Source organism: Coenobita brevimanus, chromosome 78 (genome assembly GCF_032717465.1).
Source record: "Coenobita brevimanus isolate Jiangsu-jjx chromosome 78, ASM3271746v2, whole genome shotgun sequence".
Lineage (NCBI taxonomy): Eukaryota > Metazoa > Arthropoda > Malacostraca > Decapoda > Coenobitidae > Coenobita > Coenobita brevimanus.
Window position 1 is genome coordinate 41,041,998 of NC_137031.1, and position 18,940 is coordinate 41,060,937.

Genomic DNA, 18,940 nt, shown 5'->3' on the forward strand with positions numbered 1-18,940 from the left:
AAAAAAAAAAAAAAAATTCCCCTGTTCCTCCTTATCTTCCACCCATCCTCTGTCCCTAACCCCTGTTCCATCTCCTATTCACCTTCTTCCGCCTCTTTCACTCCTCCTATTCACCTTCTGCCTCGTCCTCCTGTTCATCTTCCGCCTCCTCAATTTCCTCTCTTTTCTCCCTTCTCTCATTTACTACGGTTTATCCTTACTTGTTTCTGTCTCATTTTCTTACTGGGTCTAAAATACCCGCCGCCGCCAGACCACTCTCCCCGCCACCCCCCACCAAGCCACCACCACACCACCACCCCGTGAAGACCCCACGGCGGGGTTAGTGACCCAGGACACCTCTGTCCAGAGCCCCTCTTACCCGCAACTGTCACAACACCAGGTGAGCAGGAAGAGACAACGACCCTGCAGGCGGGCCAGCCTGCAGCAGGTTCGGAGTGGGGCTGATCCAGAGTCAGTCCCAGGCAACGTACCGGGGAAGGAGCGGTCACTGTACGCCCTTCAGTTGTTTCCCCCTGTGACACCGCCATCACGGCCACGCGTACGTGAAGGGGGAGGGAGTGGCCACCGTACGCCCCTCAGTCACAGCCACCTCTGGGGACGGCCTCGGGGCGTTAGTTATTGAACGCGCCCTGACTGGCAGAGAGAGGAATAGTGGAACCGCGATCACGGCCACCGTACGTGACGGGGAGGGAGTGGCCACCATACGCCCCTCATCCACTATTACCTCCTACTACGGGAATAACGCCTCAGTTACTTCCCGAAGGGCAGGCAGGCCCACGGCTACGGCCTTAGTGCATGAAAGGGTAAGTAGACCCTCGGCTACGGCCTTAGTGCGTGAAAAGGTAAGTAGAACCTCGGCTACGGCCTCAGCACGCACCGGAGAGGGCGCTGCCCCTGTGCACCCCTCTCCTGCCTTTTCCTCCTTCGGGAGCAGCATCGCGTTCACGGCCACCGTACGTGACGCGGAAGGAGCGGCCACCGTACGCCCTTCAGCTGCGTGCCCTAGGAGTCACGAAACCGCGTTCACGGCCACCGTACGTGACGGGGAGGGAGTGGCCACCATACGCCCCTCATCCACTATTACCTCCTACTACGGGAATAACGCCTCAGTTACTTCCCGAAGGGCAGGCAGGCCCACGGCTACGGCCTTAGTGCATGAAAGGGTAAGTAGACCCTCGGCTACGGCCTTAGTGCGTGAAAAGGTAAGTAGAACCTCGGCTACGGCCTCAGCACGCACCGGAGAGGGCGCTGCCCCTGTGCACCCCTCTCCTGCCTTTTCCTCCTTCGGGAGCAGCATCGCGTTCACGGCCACCGTACGTGACGCGGAAGGAGCGGCCGCCGTACGCCCTTCAGCTGCGTGCCCTAGGAGTCACGAAACCGCGTTCACGGCCACCGTACGTGACGGGGAGGGAGTGGCCACCGTACGCCCCTCATTCGTGACTCCGAAGGCTCTCCCGGAGCAGGAGGTCCCTTGCGCGGCCAACCCCTTTCCTCTCGGCTGCGTGGGACGCCCTTTGTCTCCCCACATGAGCAATTCCCCGGAGGTGCTGTCGGAGTGGTGGTGTGGCCCAGTCCAAGCCCTACCACTTACCCCTGGGAGGTCCCTGTCCCTGACGGACACCCGACGGAGGCGACGCCGCAGTTCACTCCTGACGGCGCTTCCTCCTGTAGGCGGCCGCAGTCTCCGGACTCCCAGGTCTGGCCAGCAGTCCCCAGGCCCAGACAACCCAGGCTCTCTCTCTCCTCGGAGCCAGAGGCGCCAGGCCCGCCTCCTGCAGCTGTTCGGCCCCAGTCCCGAGGGCCACCACACAGGTCGAGGCCCCCAGACCGGAGGGTCTCCCTGCACCCCAACGACGACTACCACCCGGGCAGTGACGCCCCTACGGACAGTGCGCTGCCCCCTTCAGGAGGGCTCCCCGGAGGGCCTCTCTCTCACGCCCAGGACGCGCAGCAGGTGATACCCAAAGAAAATACGGGTACGTAGTGACATTAATAATCAACACAGTAGTGTACAGTGAAAAATAACAGAATAAGGCCCGAACGATATATACACGACTACAGTCACACTCAGTGCGGAGTGACCCGATACCTGGCAGAACAGAAAAGACCATATACAGGAGGACGTATAGAAAACGTGGGTTAGAGCAGGAGCGTGCGGGGTTCATCAGAAACCTGTGACCCAGTGCTACTGTGCCTAAGTAACTCGCGTGACGGGACCCGCATTCTACCCACTTATGCTGATATTCATTCCCCCCACTCTTGGTCACGTCCTTCCCTAGTGAAACGAACTCAGTAAATAAAACGCCATCTCTGCCAAAGCATATTATTCGGGTACTGTAATATTAGTACTAAATATTCCTGTACAAGTGAAGAGTGACCTATTGTGTGTGTAATCCTACCCATTGTATTAAAGGCTAGTTCTGTGTTTCCTGTCTTTACACATATCCAATATCTCTGTGTATATTGTCACGGTGTTAGAGTTAAGGTAATAGATGTGTTAAGGTGTACTGCCTGGTTTTTATGTCCTGTTCCTTTGTGGGTGCTTTACTTCCGGTCCGGAAAGAGGACCCCGCTCAGTAGCCGGTGTTCTTAGGACGAGAGGTCGGACCAAAAACACCCTGCATAACAGGGTCTATATAATTTCTCTTTAAACTCACCGCCGTCCAATCATGGCATCTCATTCATGCGTTCCCCGCCCCCCGCCTTCACTCTCTCAGGTGGCCAAACTTTTTCAGTTTTACACTAGGCTACACTACTCTCTTCAGTTGTCGACCTATCTCATCTCACTCGTGTTTCAACGTTCCTTTTGAAGACTGGCATTATATAAGCAATTTTTCATATCAAAGATAACGTAAACCCCCCTCTCCCCCCAAATACAGTATTGATGAATGCCCCCATCCCCTAACCCTGTTACGTAAATGCATATTATCCTTAACATTTGATACTGCTACTACATAAAACTCTTACTACACTGTCTGAGGTACCAGTAACTCCAGAAACGTCTTATTTGTGTTGGGTTGGTGTGTGCTGGCTTGCATTTCATCTAATCTAAGAGGTAGGACGGGAAGCAAGCAATGAATATAAGTTCTTTATGTCAGAGATAAGGCCATTTTATTTTCCATAACATTACTAATCATCAAAATTCTCTGACCACTTTTCACAGAAAAACCGTGAGATGGGTCCAGCAAGGGAAGAGAAAGCATGACACAAGGAGAACTACTGTACTAACTGTATACCTATTTAAATGGACCCCAGAATTTGAATATGCCTGACAAATGTAAATAGCTGCACATTTTTTTTTTTTCTTCAGGTGCATATTACTAACCAGATGGTCAGTTAGGTGACGCTACAGCAAGGGGGCCAAATCCTTGTCATAAAATGCATTTTTTTTTTTTTTTTTTTTTTTCGTTTTAAAGGCTCCAACATGCTTACATGTGTCGGCCTTGGTCACCTAATGGCGGCTCTCCACGCTGCACGATCCATTGCAGCCTCCCTGTTCAGTCTCTTAACCCTAAGGTCACACTTAATGACCTCGTCCCATGTCTTTCTCGGTCTACCCCTCATAACCCCACCCCCAATATTAACACTTCTCACCTTCCTTACCCAATTATCATCCCCCATTCTCTCCACATGTCCAAATCACCTCAATCTACTTCTCCTCATCACAACACCAATACACTCCAGTCCCATCCTACCTCTCAACTCTTCCATCGTAAACCCAGCCCCTCCAGGCCTTGGATGCAGGGACGCACTGTACGTCTGAGCCGGCGAATATCTTCCTTCTCCACTGCCCAGGTCTCACTACCATACGGCATTACACTCCTAACACATGCTGCATACAAAGACCCCTTAGCACGTAGGGAGAGTCCTCTCAATGTCAGGAGAGGCAAGAGCTCCCTGAACTTCTTCCAACCACTTCTCACCCTAGCCACAGAGCTAGCTCCAGCCCCACCTCCAGCACACAACATGTCTCCCAAATAACAAAACTCTTCCACACACTCTGTACACTGTTCTGTACATAAATTCATTCATTCAGCTGACTTAATGTCAGTACCAACTTACCTAGCCCCGGGCTCCTACACTCCTCATGGAGCAACGTAGGATTGGATGATAGACAGATAGATACACGTGTGTGAAGAGCTTTAGATGTTGTCATTGTTCAATAAAAACAGATTCACGGAATAATGTTGCAGTAGCGATTGCTGATAACGAGAGTATCAATGGCAGCACATACTGTATAAACCAAAAATGTGATTGGATACATCCGAGTAGACTGACAGGAGAAAGGCTTCAGGAGGACCATTAACAAAATTGTGATATGTAGCTTCAGGAATGCAAAACGTGGTCATGGTATAACAGAAACTGAAATGAAGGGGCGATCACTTCAAGACAGGTGAGTTACACCAAGATATCTATCTCTTCAGGAGATAGAGATGAAATGGTCTGTGGTTTGATTATTCCTGCATGGTACTGTGCTGTTGCATATGCAGTAGTTTCATCTAGGAACGTAACCTGAAAGGTGAAAGTGGTATACAGTATGTCAAATATATTTGAAACATGCTTATTTTTACCCACCTTTCCATATTGACAAAAAAGAAGGATGTCTGCAGACAAAGCTAGGGTTGTAGAGCGTATGGATTAATGGTATGAGCATATGGAGAATGGAAATGAATAAAGTAGGTAAAAGAGTATTTCAGTGAGTTTGTAGGTGGGAGGAAGCATGGTAGACCAAGAAGGTTGATGGAAATGGTAAATGAAGAAGAAGTGAGGTTTGGAAGATGAGCTGCAGGTTTAAAGATGAGAGTGACCAGCCTCACTCATCCCTGAGTGGCATTACGTGAGCAATAACCCCAACCACTCCTTGGATATAAACCTTCACCGGCTCAATCCCACTGGAGCGCCGCAAATACCCACTAAACCACCAGGAGCCATAATTTGGTTACATGGTGCACAGGAAACCATTCGGCTTGTCACTCAATGTAGAGTCCCCCTTAAGGCAGAAGGAACACGAAAGAATGAAGGAAAGAAAGACAAATGAGGGATTGTAAAGTCACCCGTAGGCAGAAGGACGAGGAAAGAAGTAAAAAAAAAAAAAAAAAAAAGACAAGAGGAAGGAAAGGAGGGAGGAGAAGAAAGGCCAGACACCAGAGAGCAGCACTACATCGGGTGAGTGGATGGTGAGCACCCCCACTTACCATACGTGTATCCTGTAGATAAGTGTCAATCCTTCTTTCGACTGAGTTATCTCAGTCATTCCACTGATTTCTCCACTTTCATAGTGAGCTGTTCTATAACAAGTGCTGCTCTGTTAGGAAATTAGATATCAAACCATCTCCCTCAAGTACCAAATATTGTACCATGCTCTCCCTAATATACCTCCCACATTCCCTATTTTTTTACCACTGCCACTGCTGAAGAATAACACTGTAGTACACCGTAGCTATGTGTTAGCTCTTAAGATTCTCAGCGTCATTTCTGTATTGTAAATACTTTACTTTAACGTCGTATTAAATGCTCCCTAGTCCATATCTTCATAGTTCCTCCACCATCTCCATTAGGTGTCATACAAACAATGTCCAAGGTGAGGCTCTTGTTATGTATAATCCCGAAAGGGGTGGCCACAAACAAACCGCCTTCATGTCACCCTGTCCCCTGCCATTACGCTACGCTCCCCCCAGCTAACACCCTCTTCTCTCATATACCTCTGCACTCCATCCCTCCATCTCATCCTCAGTCTCCCCTCCACCACCACCTCACTCACATACGCTCTCCTTGTTAGTCTTTCACTCCATCCTCTCCACATGGCCAAACCACCTCAGTGTATTTCTCCTAGTTTTCTATTACATCCACATCCACACCGCAACGTTCCTTCACTTTCAAACCATGTCCTTTGTCTGGTCCTTGGTTTTCATCCTGTTAGTCAGCCCTGGTCCAAGGCATGCTGTTTGTTTTTTGACACGTAGGGAACACATACTGGTTGGCTATGGGGTTAACATCCAGTGTATTAAATGATTTCCTGGCTTACAGGAAATCATTTGGCTTGTCAATCAATGCAAAGTTGCCACAGAGTTGAGTAGCATTACACTGAGTGAGTGGATGATGGGCGCCCCCACCAACTAATGTTACAAAGTTATAAATCTATTACACATTTTAAATGCCTTTTTTTTCTTTACAGTTTCAAGCAACTCTTGGGAACCACCTTGTTCTGGCACTTAGTTTCCTTTCACTCCATAAAAAACATAAGTAACACTGGCAACTTCAACAGAAGGTATACTTAAGAGGAAGTATTGCATCATTTTTATTTGCATGTGCCTGCCATTTCCTCCCTTCTTTCCATCCTTCCTCTTCTGTCTTTCTTTCCTTTTCCTTCTGTCTATGGGAGACTCTACACTGAGTGACAAGCCAAATGGTTTTCTGTACACCAGGAAACCATTTACCTTGCTAGGTGGTAACCATATAACCAAATTATGGTGTCCGGTGGTTTAGTGGGCAATTAAAGCACTCTAGTCAGATTAAGCCTGTACAGATTTATATCCATGGGGTGGTTGGGGTTTATAGCTCACATAATGCTATTCAGCGATGAGTGAGGCTGGTCACTGTCATCTTAAATGTCAGGACCAATTAGCCTAGCCCCGGGCTCCCACGCTCCTCATGGGGCATCACTGGATTACATGATGATATGATGTATGCATTCATATATCCATCCATCATCCAATCCTGTGACACCCCACACGGAGCGCAGGAACCCACGATTAGGCAAGTTGGTCCTGACATTTAATGTGAGTGATCAGCCTCACTCATCCTTGAGTGCCAGTACATGTGCAATAAACCCCAACTACCCCTTGGATATTAACCTACACAGGCTCAATAAAATTGGGGCACCTTAAGTAGTAATCACCCACTAAACCACCAGGCACCATAAACTGGTTATATGGTTACCAATTACTGTAGTAAATGGTTTCTTGATCATGTACAGGAAACCATTTGGCTTGTCACAGTGTAGAGCCACCCATAGGCAGAAGGAAGAGGAAGGAATGAGGGAAAGAAAGACTGAAGAGGGAGTGTAGAGTTACCCAAAGGCAGTAAGAGAGAGGCAAGAATGCAAGAATGAAGGAAAGAAAGACAGAAGAGGAAGGATGGAGAGAGGAAAGGGCAGACACCCAAAGCAGCACTACATCAAGTGAGTGGATGGTGAGCACCCCCACCTACCACAAACATCATCTAAACCCAAGTTGCTCCACGAAGAGCATAAAAACCCAGGGCTAGGCAAGTTGGTCCTGACATTTAAGATGAAAGTGACCAGCCTCACTCATCCCTGAATGGCATTACATGAGCAACAAACCCCAACCATCCCTTGGATATAAACCTACACAGGCTTAGTCTGGTTGGAGCACCTTAATTGCTCACTAAACCACCAGGTGCCAGTTTGGTTATACGGTTACCATCCACAATAATAAATGGTTTCCTGGTGTACAGGAAACCATTTGGCAAGTCACTCAGTGTAGTAAGTACAGTATACTGTAATTTTTCTTCTTGCTGGCTTGAAAGTTTTTGATTTGTCAGTCATTTTTACAATTTTGTTGTAATATTATTAATCATTATCCTGAATACACATGGTTAAAAAATATATATATTTTCACAAAAATCTCCAATTTTATTAACAACATATAAACAACTGTAGTAAGTTAGTAATGGTAATTTACAAAAGTTTGGTGATGACATGGGTTGAAAGGGATGCAGGGGACAAAACCCACTACTATTCCTCAACATTTTATATAGTAATTAATGAGGGCCTTACTTGTATGACTTAGACTGTAATTCTGTACAAAATTTACACATTATAATACATAAACATACAAAAGCTTGTGGTCTTGAGCATTTAGTACGTTAGAGGAGTAGTCTAACAGAGAGTCTGCTGTGTTAGTGGCTGGGTGAGGCAGCATAACAGCTGCAAGGTGTATGGTAAGCGCGGTGGGCAGGTAAGACAAGGAATTTTTGCTACACATAAGACTCCTCGCCATAGTTAGAATGAGGCCGGGATTTCCTGGAGGTAAAGGAGTCCCCTGCACCCAGGTGGTAGGATGTGATTGGAGCACGGTGAGCAGCAGGTGGTGGCCGGTACGGGGGAGGGTGTACTTTGGCTCCCTTTAATGTTTCACCAAATATCGCTCGCAGCTGAGAAACTGACCAACTTATTTCTTGCCGGAGCTCAGGATCGAGTTGTCTTAAGTCCCGCAGTGCCGTATGGCCATCTGAGAAATCTTGTAGCGAAGGGGTAGCGTATTCCCACTCCTCATCTTCACCATCATCTGAGTCTGGGTGTTGAGTTGGGGCAGGATCACGAGTTGGCACACTCTTGCTGCGATGGGAGGAGGAAGAGTCACGGCGCCGAGCTCTGCCCCGTCGTTTTTCATTATGATTATTTGAGTTAGAGTCTGGGACTGACACGGATGTGACGTGTGGTTCCAACACCCATGACCCTGATGTCTGGATGCCTTCATCTTTCACATCATCATCCAAGTCATAGTCATCAGTTTGTGTCTCAATGCTCTTTTTCTCTACTCTAGGAGGTGACACTGCACGACTAGTTGTCTGTCGTACTCTGGATTCTGGCACTTGAGGATATGCAGATTCAATTTCAATAACTGTTCGTTCTTTGGGAGGGAGGGAAGGTGGAGTGTCATCAGTATAAATGATAGTTTTATGATAAGGTGGGTCACAGGTGTATGAAGTAGGCAGAGAGGTAACAGAGCGAGATTTCCGAGCATGAGTTTCAACGTGAACAGGAGGTAAATGTTTAAGTCGCCCCATACCTTCACTCACTCGCCGATTACCACGCTGTTTGGGTGGTAGTGGTGGAGGTTCAGACTTTGGAGGGAGAGGTGGTGGTCTCTCATTCTCATCACTGTCTTCAGCTTGTGCTGGTGAGGCTCTAACTAAGTCACCCGGATAAGTATTTTCCTCCTGATAAATTCTCAGGGACTCTTCATACAGTTGCTTTGCCCTGGCAGACTTAATTTTTTCCTCACGGATTGCATATTCCTGGATTTGAGCATCCCTAGTGGAAGGAGAGCCTTGCATCTGTCCCTGCTGCCCACCACGATACATTAGGGAGCGCCGGCTCAGCGCTTCCTCATACGAAGGTGGGTTTGAGGCCAAGGTGGAGGTACTGCCAGCTGATACCACAGTGCACATACTCCCTGTTCTCTCGCTTTTGAATGATGAGTTACGAGAATTATGAGATTCACCAGAATCTGAAGGTGTGTGTTCCATGCCACTAACAGCCTCCCAGGTATTTAATCCACCACCTCCATACTCTTTGCCCCGTGAATTGGAGCGTGACACATGCGGCGTTGAATCATCATCGCTCAGTGTTGAAGAATCATAAGATCGATCCGCTTCATCGTGAATCTGAGGAGTGGATCGTGATCGCTGCCAGGCCACAGCATCATGGGAGGATGACCGAGAAACTGCTGGAGTGTTGTCAGGAGAAAGCCCCAACCGCTCTTCTCGGGCTGGCTCAGTGAGGTAATGAGCTGATTTTGATCTTCGGATGGGCGATTCACGTCCTGCACTGACCAAAGTATCATCTAATTCCTCTCCTGGTGGAGGTGGAGGTGCACGGCCCTTGCCATGCTGTGCTGGTCGTTTGTTGGCCACACCACTTGGACCCAAAGACATGCCATAATCCAGTCCATTGTACTTATTTAATAGAGACTCCTCTGATGTGGACCGAACTAAGCTGCCATCACCACTACTTGATCGTGACACTTTGCGTAGGTTGGATCGTCGCCGCATCCAGTCATGCCGCTGGAAGTTAGAATTGACAACAAAGGGTGGTGGATTAACCATACTGGGTGAACCAGCAGACGGTACGCTGTAAATTGACTCTTCCTCTTGGCCTTTCCGATAAACATCACCTGAACGATCTTGGCGGTTCTGGTAAACTCTGGTGTACTCCTTAGATTGGGCAGGATTGCAGTGAGAGTATCCGGGGGTTGAATATGTGACCTGCACTCGTGCATATTCCCGGCTAGGAGCTGCATAATAATTTTCAGGGTCATCATAACCAATAGGAGTTTTATCAGCACGGCGGTATACGGCTGCATAAATGGCATTGGGATTGTTGGGTGCAGTGTAATGTTGAAATCGATCCCCAGACCGCTCAGAATGGCCTCCACTGCTGTAGTTACTTACACTCTTGTCTGCCCCAGAGTGACCAGAGCTAGTGGACTCACTCTCTTCTTCATCGGGAGTATACAGTTGTGAATCACTCATAGTAAGACCAGAGTCACGGCTCAGGTTAGTGAGAGACATCTTGTCTTTACGAGGAAGTGGTGATAGTTCACCCTCCACCAGCAATTCTCTTTCCAAGGAGTCAATGCTACTGTCATCTCTTCTCATACCACCAGAGCTGTGCAGACTGTGACCACTGTGTAGACTATGCAAGCTGTCAGATTCTTCTGCCCCACTATCTTGTCTCATAGGGTCCCGTTCAGGAGGATCTCCCAGTAAATGAAGGACATCTTCACCAAAAATATCACCACAGTGCTCAATCAAAAATTCAACAACTGCTGGCACTTGCTTGGAGGCCTCAGGACTCAGGGCAAGAACAGGGGATGATGGCCACAAGATCGATGGTCCAACACAAACTGCTAAATTGGAGGCAGACATCATATTCTCTGAAGCTCGGCGAGTTATATGGTGTAGTACACAAAGAAAGTGCTGCAGCAACACTAAATGGGCACGAGGGAGGCGGGAACACAAAAGCAGAGTACGGGATATGCGCTCTCTCAGTCCACCGATTTGAGACACTTCCAACCACTCCTCATACAAGTCTGCCAACAAAAGACAGTCTGGCATTGAGCGCAAGAAATCCTTCAGCAGTGCTGCCACTGCTGTGATGTGAACACTTTCTAAGTCGACTGTCCCTTCAGCCTCGCTGGAATCCAGCTTTTCCCGCAATTCGCGTACCAGCCGGGCATTGGCAGATTTTCGGAATATACCAACGGTGAAAGGTCCCTTCTGGAACAGCTGTGACAACATGTCCTGTAAAAGAAAATATGCTTTAGTTTTGATGTACTATGTAATACGAGGCCCTTTAATGTAGGTAATTAATAATACATCATCATCCTGACCACCAAAAACCAAGGAAAGAGAAGGCATGATAATGAAAACTATTAAAAGCTTTTCCACTGAAATGGGATGGACAAGTGCACGCATGCACGCACCCACACCCACACCCACACACAAATTTATATCCATTACTCTACATATGCAAATGCCATTTAAGCACACACTCTTCAATCCTTTTACCTAAAGGGTTCGTTCCTTTACATCTTTCGCAACTCACATTTCTTTCACTCTGTGCACTCCACAAATCAATAAACAATTTTATACTACTATACAGTATATTGCTATGCACCATTGCCTCTTCCTCTTTATTTTTTTAAAACAGGTATACAGTTACAATGTCTTCTACTTTCCACTACATAACATCATCTAATAGCATGGTGGTCACTGTACGATGAATACACATGCATCAGTATCATTAATATATCAAGAAGCTGCAATAAAGTGAAAACGACATCTTTGTATACTAAACGGATCACACTGAACAAGAACATGCAAATACTTATTCAATCAACCTTCCGTCTTGCTCATTATAATTGGTTTAAAACTCTAAAACATGTTTTTTCTTTAACAAAGCAATACCATGAAAACAATACATGTTAAATGATACCTGTATTCACTCAGTACCATAGGCCAGATGAAAATGTTATTCCTTAGGGTCACATTTATTTGGAACTAAGGAAACAAAACTCTATCACAGGAGAACAAAACTTCAACAAACAAAAGACCTTACTTTGCTTCACTAGAAGTAAACACCTCTCCTCCATCCTTCTTTCCTTCCATCTTCTTCTATCTTTCTTTCCTTCATTCTTTCCTCGTCCTTCTGCCTGTGGGTGACTTTACACTCCCTCTTCTGTCTTTCATTCCTTCATTCTTTCCTCTTCCTTCTGCCTATGGGTGACTCTACACTGAGTGACAAGCCAAATGGTTTCCTGTACACCAGGAAACTATTTACTATGCTTGGTGGTAACCATATAACCAAATTTTGGCGCCTGGTGGTTTAGTGGGTAATTATTGTGCTCCAATCAGATTGGGTCAGTGCAGGTTTATATCCTAGGGGTGGTTGGGGTTTATTGCTCACATAATGCCACTCAGGGATGAGTGAGGTTGGTCACTCTCATCTTAAATGTCAGGACCAACTGCCTAGCCCCAGGCTCCTATGCTCCTCATGGGGCAGTGTAGGATTGGATGATGGATGGATGGATGGATGAAGAATGATTATATATGTAAACATATGTCATGTCAAAATCAGTTTCCCCCTCACCAATAACTCCATCTATGCTGCTCTCGGTGTCTGCCCTTTCCTCTCATCCATCCTTCTTTACTTCCATCCTCTTCTGTCTTTCTTTCCTTCAATGTTTCCTCATCCTTCTGCCTACGGGTGACTTTACACTCCCTCTTCTTTCTTTCCTTCATTCTTTCCTCTTACTTCTGCCTGTGGGTGACTTTACACTGAATGACAAGCCAAATGGTTTCCTAAACACCAGGAAAACCATTTACTACGGTGGATGGTAACCATATAACCAAATTTTGGCGCCTGGTGGTTTAGTGGGTTATTACAGAGCTCCAATCGGATTGAGCCGGTGAAGGTTTATATCCAAGGGATGGTTGGAGTTCACTGCTCACGTAATACCACTCAGTGATGAGTGAGACTGGTTACTCTCATCTTAAATGTCAGGACCAACTTGCCTAGCTCCGGGCTCCTACGCTCCTCATGGGGCAACGTAGGATTGGATGATGGATGGCTACAAGCTCCACTCTACTTATGGTTAAAATAATAAGTTACATGGCTATAATGAATGAAGACTGCAATGACCGTGATCCTGGACAACAGATGGCTTAGCTCATTAATTTATAACAATTGTAATAAAAGAGGTCAACCTGACGAATGAAGACGTGAAGGAACGTTGTGGGGTAGATGTGGATGTGGTTGAAAAGATTAGGAGAAATACACTGAGGTGGTTTGGACATATGGAGAGGATGGAGAATGAAAGACTGACTAAGAGGGTGTATGTAGGTGAGGTGGAGGGAGGGAGAGGGAGGGGTAGACCAAGGATGAGGTGGAGGGATGGAGTTGAGAGGTATATGAGGGAGGGGGGGGTGAGCTGGGGGGAGGGGAGTCAAATGGTGGGTGACAGAGTGACTTGGAGGCGTTTTGTCTGTGGCCACCCTTTGCGGGATTAGGGCGTCGGGCTATAGATAGATAGAATAAAAGAGGTACAAGGTAGGGTAGTGGATGTTGGAGTGGCCCTGGTGAGAGAGGATAGTGTTTGGAAACTCCCTGTACTGTTGTTTGCAGATGATACTGTGTTGTTGAGTGAAGACGAAGGGGAGCTGCAAGGCTTGGTGGATGAGTTTGGGAGAGTGTGTAAGAAACGGAATCTAAAGGTGAATGTAGGGAAGAGTCAAGTGATGGTCTTTGAGAGAGGTGAAGTCAGTGAATGTACAGCGAGGTTGGATGGTGAGGAATTGGAAAATGTGAGTATGTTTAAGTACTTGGGTAGTGTGATGAGTAAGGATGGAGGTTTGGAGGGTGAAGTGCTTGAAAGGGTACAGCAGGGAAGAAAAGTTGCTGGTTCTTTGAAAGCAGTGATAAGAAACAGGGAAGTGAGCATGGAAGTGAAAAAGTTACTACATGACAGTATTGTGATACCAACTCTAACATACAGAAGTGAAGCTTGGAAGTTGTTGGAAGGACACAAGTCAAGAGTGAGAGCAGTGGAAATGAGTTATTTAAGAGGAGCCTGTGGAGTCACATGGAGAGACAGGCTGACGAATGAGGATATAAAGGAACGTTGTGGTGTGGATGTGGATGTGATAGGATGCGTTATGAGGAACACACTGAGGTGGTTTGGCCATGTGGAGAGGATGGAGGGTGAAAGACTGACGAAGAGAGTGTATGTGAGTGAGGTGGAGGGGGGAAGAGGGAGGGGGAGGCCGAGGATGAGATGGAGGGATGGGGTGGAGAGGTATATGAGAGAGGGGGGTGTGAGTTGGGAGCAGGGCAGTGAAATGGCGGGGGACAGGGCGACTTGGAGGCGATTTGTTTGTGGCCACCCCAAACGGGATTGAGGCGTCTGGCAATAGATAGATAGTAAGGTATATATTCATATTATTTATTGACAGAGTTACGGAAATAACAGAGGAATTACAGTACAGTAGCTGGAAGAGAAGAGGGAGGTTTTAGAAAGGGAAGAAGTTGTGTAGTTCAGATATTCATCCTTAGATCTTTAATGGAAAAGTTTCTAGAGATGGGAAAGTTGTACGTGGCCCTCAAGGATTTGGAGAAAGCACATGACATTGGATTGACATGGAATGCAGAAAATATTAAGAATCCTGTACCGTATATGGAGTAAATGGGAAGTTGCTGAATGCCGTGAAGAGAATGTATGACGAAGTTAAAGCTACAGTGCATGTGGATAGTGAACTGTGTGAATTTTTCTATCTGAATGTTTGATTGAACAGGGATGTGTCATGTCTCCATGGCTGTTCAATCTGTATATGGATGGGGTTATACGGGATACAAAATAGGGCAGATGTTGGAGTAGCCCTAATGAGAGAGGTAAGCATTTGGAAACCTCCTGTACTGTTGTTTGCAGATGATACTGTACTGTTAAGTGAAGATGAAGGGGAAATGCAAGGCTTGGTAAATGAGTCTGGGAGAATGTGTAAGAAATGGATTCTACAGGTGAATGTAGGGAAGAGTAAAGTTACGGTCTTTGAGAGAAAAGAAGTCACGGCACGTACAGTGAGGTTGGATGAAGAGGAAATGGAAAATGTGAATGCTTTAAGTACTCTGATGGTGTAACAAATAAGAACGGAAGTTTGGAGGATGATGTGCTTGAAAGGGTAAAAGGAAGAAAGGTTGCTGGTTCTTTGAAATCAGTAATAAGAAACAGGGAAGTGAGCACAGAAGTTAAAAAGCTGCTGCATGAGAGTTTTGTGATACCAGCCATAATGTATGGAAGTGAAGTTTGGCCCTTGTTGGAAGGACACAAATCATGAGTAAGAGCAGTAGAAATTCAAATAAGATATATGAGAGGAGCATAAGCAGTTACACGGAGAGATAGAATGAAAAATGAGGAAGCGAAAAAGCATTGTGGTGTGGATGTGAAAGTGACAGAAAGCGTTAGGAGTAATGCACTGAGGTGGTTTGGCCAAGTGGAGAGGAAGGAGAGCAAGAGACTAACCAGGAGTGTGTATGTGAGGTGGAGGGGGGGAGAGGAAGGGGGAGGCCAAGGATGAGATGGAGAGATATTTGAGAAAGGTGTGTGAGCAGGGAGGAGGGCAGTGAAATAGCGGGGAAAGGGGCGACATGGAGCTGAACTGTTTGTGGCCATCCCTTATGGTATTAAGCTGTCTGACAATATATTAATAGATATATGTATTCACTGTGATATGATACAGTACTAGACACTCACCATAACAGGCTTAGGCAGGAGATTGTTGGCCTCAACCAGTTTCACTAGAGACTGTCCATACAGAGCACCTGCACACGAGTTGACACTGCCATCCAAAGAGTCGCCCTTGCTGTTAGACCTCTTAAACACTCTATGAATCCTGATAGGTGACTTGCGAGCTTTCTTTGAAACCTTCTTCACACCCTCAGGAGATTCAAATGAAAGTTTTCTGGCTTGACGCAGGATGAACTGGCAGCGCGTGACAAGCTCAGCATTGTAGAGGTTATTGCACTGCTCTGCATCGCAGTCTTGTAGGAGGTCACGTACACAATTAAGCTTGATGGCGTAGGGATACTCGTGACCAATGAGTGGGTAGGGGGAGTCATCTGTGCCTGTTCTCACCCAAAGCTGAAACTGAGAGGGGTCTGCACTGCTCATCTCCAGGTGGTCAAGGATGAGGGACACACATTCTTGTGCTGTGGTGGTCGAGTTGATGCTCACTGTCTTGCTCTGTGGACAGGCAAGAGTGAAATTAGGACTGGAAGAGGGAAGCAAATTAAGTTGACTATCCAAGATTAGGGGACAGTTCTAACAATAATTACTTCACAAAACATGCATTCCTAAATAATCTTAAAAAAAAAAAAAAAAAAAAAAAATGATGGCTGTTTTCATTCAAGGTCCCAAAACAAGTCTTCCTCCAGCACTGTAAATTTAACAGAACAGCAGTATGCTGCACAAATCACTTCATGGAAGGCAAGCACAAAATAGTAACCATAAACCATACTAGGTGATCACATATTATTACAGCAAACTTTTAATCACCATTACCATCAACCTTTTTCCAAAATGTTCAGGCCAATCAGGGTAGTTTTATAGTTCTATCATAGATGATATTCCAATACCAGTCTCTCCCTCTTCTATCATAGATGATATTCCAATACCAGTCTCTCCCTCTTCTATCATAGATGATATTCCAGTACCAGTCTCTCCCTCTCCCTCCTCCTTCCCCCACCCACTGTGATGTGAGGTAAAAGCTACTGAGGGTCTTCATACACCATAAACAAGAAAAATGTGTGTGTGTGTGTGTGTGTGTGTGTGTGTGTGTGTGTGTGTGTGTGTGTGTGTGTGTGTGTGTGTGTGTGTGTGTGTGTGTGTGTGTGTGTGTGTGTGTGTGTGTGTGTGTGTGTGTGTGTGTGTGTGTGTGTGTGTGTGTGTGTGTGTGTGTGTGTGTGTGTGTGTGTGTGTGTGTGTGTGTGTGTGTGTGTGTGTGTGTGTGTGTGTGTGTGTGTGTGTGTGTGTGTGTGTGTGTGTGTGTGTGTGTGTGTGTGTGTGTGTGTGTGTGTGTGTGTGTGTGTGTGTGTGTGTGTGTGTGTGTGTGTGTGTGTGTGTGTGTGTGTGTGTGTGTGTGTGTCTGTGTGTGTGTGTGTCTGTGTCTGTCTGTGTGTGTGTCTGTGTGTGTGTGTGTGTCTGTCTGTGTGTGTGTCTGTGTCTGTCTGTGTGTGTGTCTGTGTCTGTCTGTGTGTGTGTCTGTGTCTGTCTGTGTGTGTGTCTGTCTGTGTCTGTGTCTGTCTGTGTGTGTCTGTCTGTGTGTGTCTGTCTGTGTGTGTGTCTGTCTGTGTGTGTGTCTGTCTGTGTGTGTGTCTGTCTGTGTGTGTGTCTGTCTGTGTGTGTGTGCGTGTGTGTGTGCGTGTGTGTGTGTGCGTGTGTGCGTGTGTGTGTGTGCGTGTGTGTGTGCGTGTGTGTGTGTGCGTGTGCGTGTGTGTGTGTGTGCGTGTGTGTGTGTGTGTGTGTGCGTGTGTGTGTGTGTGTGTGTGCGTGCTTGCGTGCGTGCGTGCGTGCGTGCGTGTAGCCTCATATGGGTACGGTGTGAATATAACTTTTATATTAAGTACTATTACGGATAATTTTCATGGTTTCACAACTGCCTGTGCAAGCTGGTGGGGCAAGAGATTGGTCAGTACTGAAGAACTTACGTTATTACCATGTAGCCCATGTAGCTTTGTTTTAATTTCCTTGTCAATTGAATGTCTAATTTTATATCGCTGGGGCAAATGGAAAAAAAAATGGAGGGGGGGGAGAGAGGGAAACAGATTCAAAAGAGTTAACCACACCCCCTCTCCCCCGCAAGTTATGTATATTAACAAATGCTTTCCTAACAAAAACTGACACGGCCATGCGGCAAAAAATTAATATGCTAGATATCTCGGCAATCACAAACACCTAAGTATATACGTATGAGTAGCCTATAGCAGTAGAGTAGAACAAAATGTAATAAATGTCGTCTTCTTCCTCCTATGGTTATTAGATGAGATGTATGAATATGGTACTATGAATACCGCCCTGCCAATATTCAAGCAGCCCTCCCCCACTCCATGATTATTTATACAGTACTCCACATGGCCTTTCAGTAAATCATAATTGCATAATTATCCAGGTCGAACCGGTCTCATTATGTATAAAAACGTGTCTATCAGAATACATAATATTGAACCCACCACGAATTTACGAAAAAGGTAAATTTCATTACAGCTACCGTACATGTATACAACAGGATTATGTAATCTATTCTGATTACTCTCCTCAATGGCTCTGCTTCATCAACACCAAGACTTGACGTACGTAAACAAGGGAGACAGGCATCCTCAGTTAAGTTACATGATACAGCATAAATCCAATAATACGGTGTGTATAAAAAATTCAGATTTGGGAATGGTGAGGGTGGTGGTGGTGGTGGAGTGTAGATCTAAAAGTAAATACAAGCGCCTAAGAATGAATGAAAGGGGGAAGGGGACGAAAGGGCAAAGCACTATAAAATGAATGGAATAGTGTACTTTAGTTGTCCCGTACGGGAACAATGTGAAAATATTAAAGCAGTGGGATACAATATGAAGAAAAGGTAAGAGACAGAATAAAAAAAAAAAAATTAAAAAGAGGAGGAGGAGGAAAATGGAAGTGGTGAAACACACACACACAAAGATAGGTGACGGTGAGGGGCTCATATGGTAAATCACACTAATAATTATTACTAGGAAAAATGATACGAGTGCCACTCTATCTTCCTCAACACTACTGAAAAACAAAAAACCCGGAATTCGCTTAATTTTTCCTGGCGAATATTAACATATAATTCGAATGTCACTTGTGGTAATGCCATCTGCCTCATCATCATCATAATCATCAGCCGTTTGAGTATCTACTGAAGGACCGGCCTATCCCGACCGAAGTCGGGACGATACAGCCAATGTATCTAAGAACCAAGTGGTTTAGGTTGTCTGGTAGAGATTGTATATACAGTAGGGTGAAAAGTGCTTGTAAGTGTAACTGTAGTGTTGGAGTGGCTTTGGATGTGTGTGTAGTCTGTGAACCAAGTGTAATCGGCCCGCGCAAGCCGAATGGGTGCAAGCATA

General features: G+C 46.1%; 1 protein-coding gene across 1 annotated transcript in view; it reads right to left on the reverse strand.

The window, feature by feature from the left end:
- Nucleotides 1-7,652: 7,652 nt before the first annotated feature.
- LOC145408598 (uncharacterized) overlaps nt 7,653-18,940 on the reverse strand; it is a 188,178-nt gene continuing 176,890 nt past the window's right edge. The window contains exons 7-8 of the mRNA XM_080279283.1: nt 15,555-16,043; nt 7,653-11,049 (exon numbers count right to left, since the gene is read on the reverse strand). Coding sequence (XP_080135409.1) covers nt 7,999-11,049; nt 15,555-16,043 — 3,540 coding nt within the window. The 3' untranslated portion in view covers nt 7,653-7,998. The remainder of the gene's footprint in view (nt 11,050-15,554; nt 16,044-18,940) is intronic.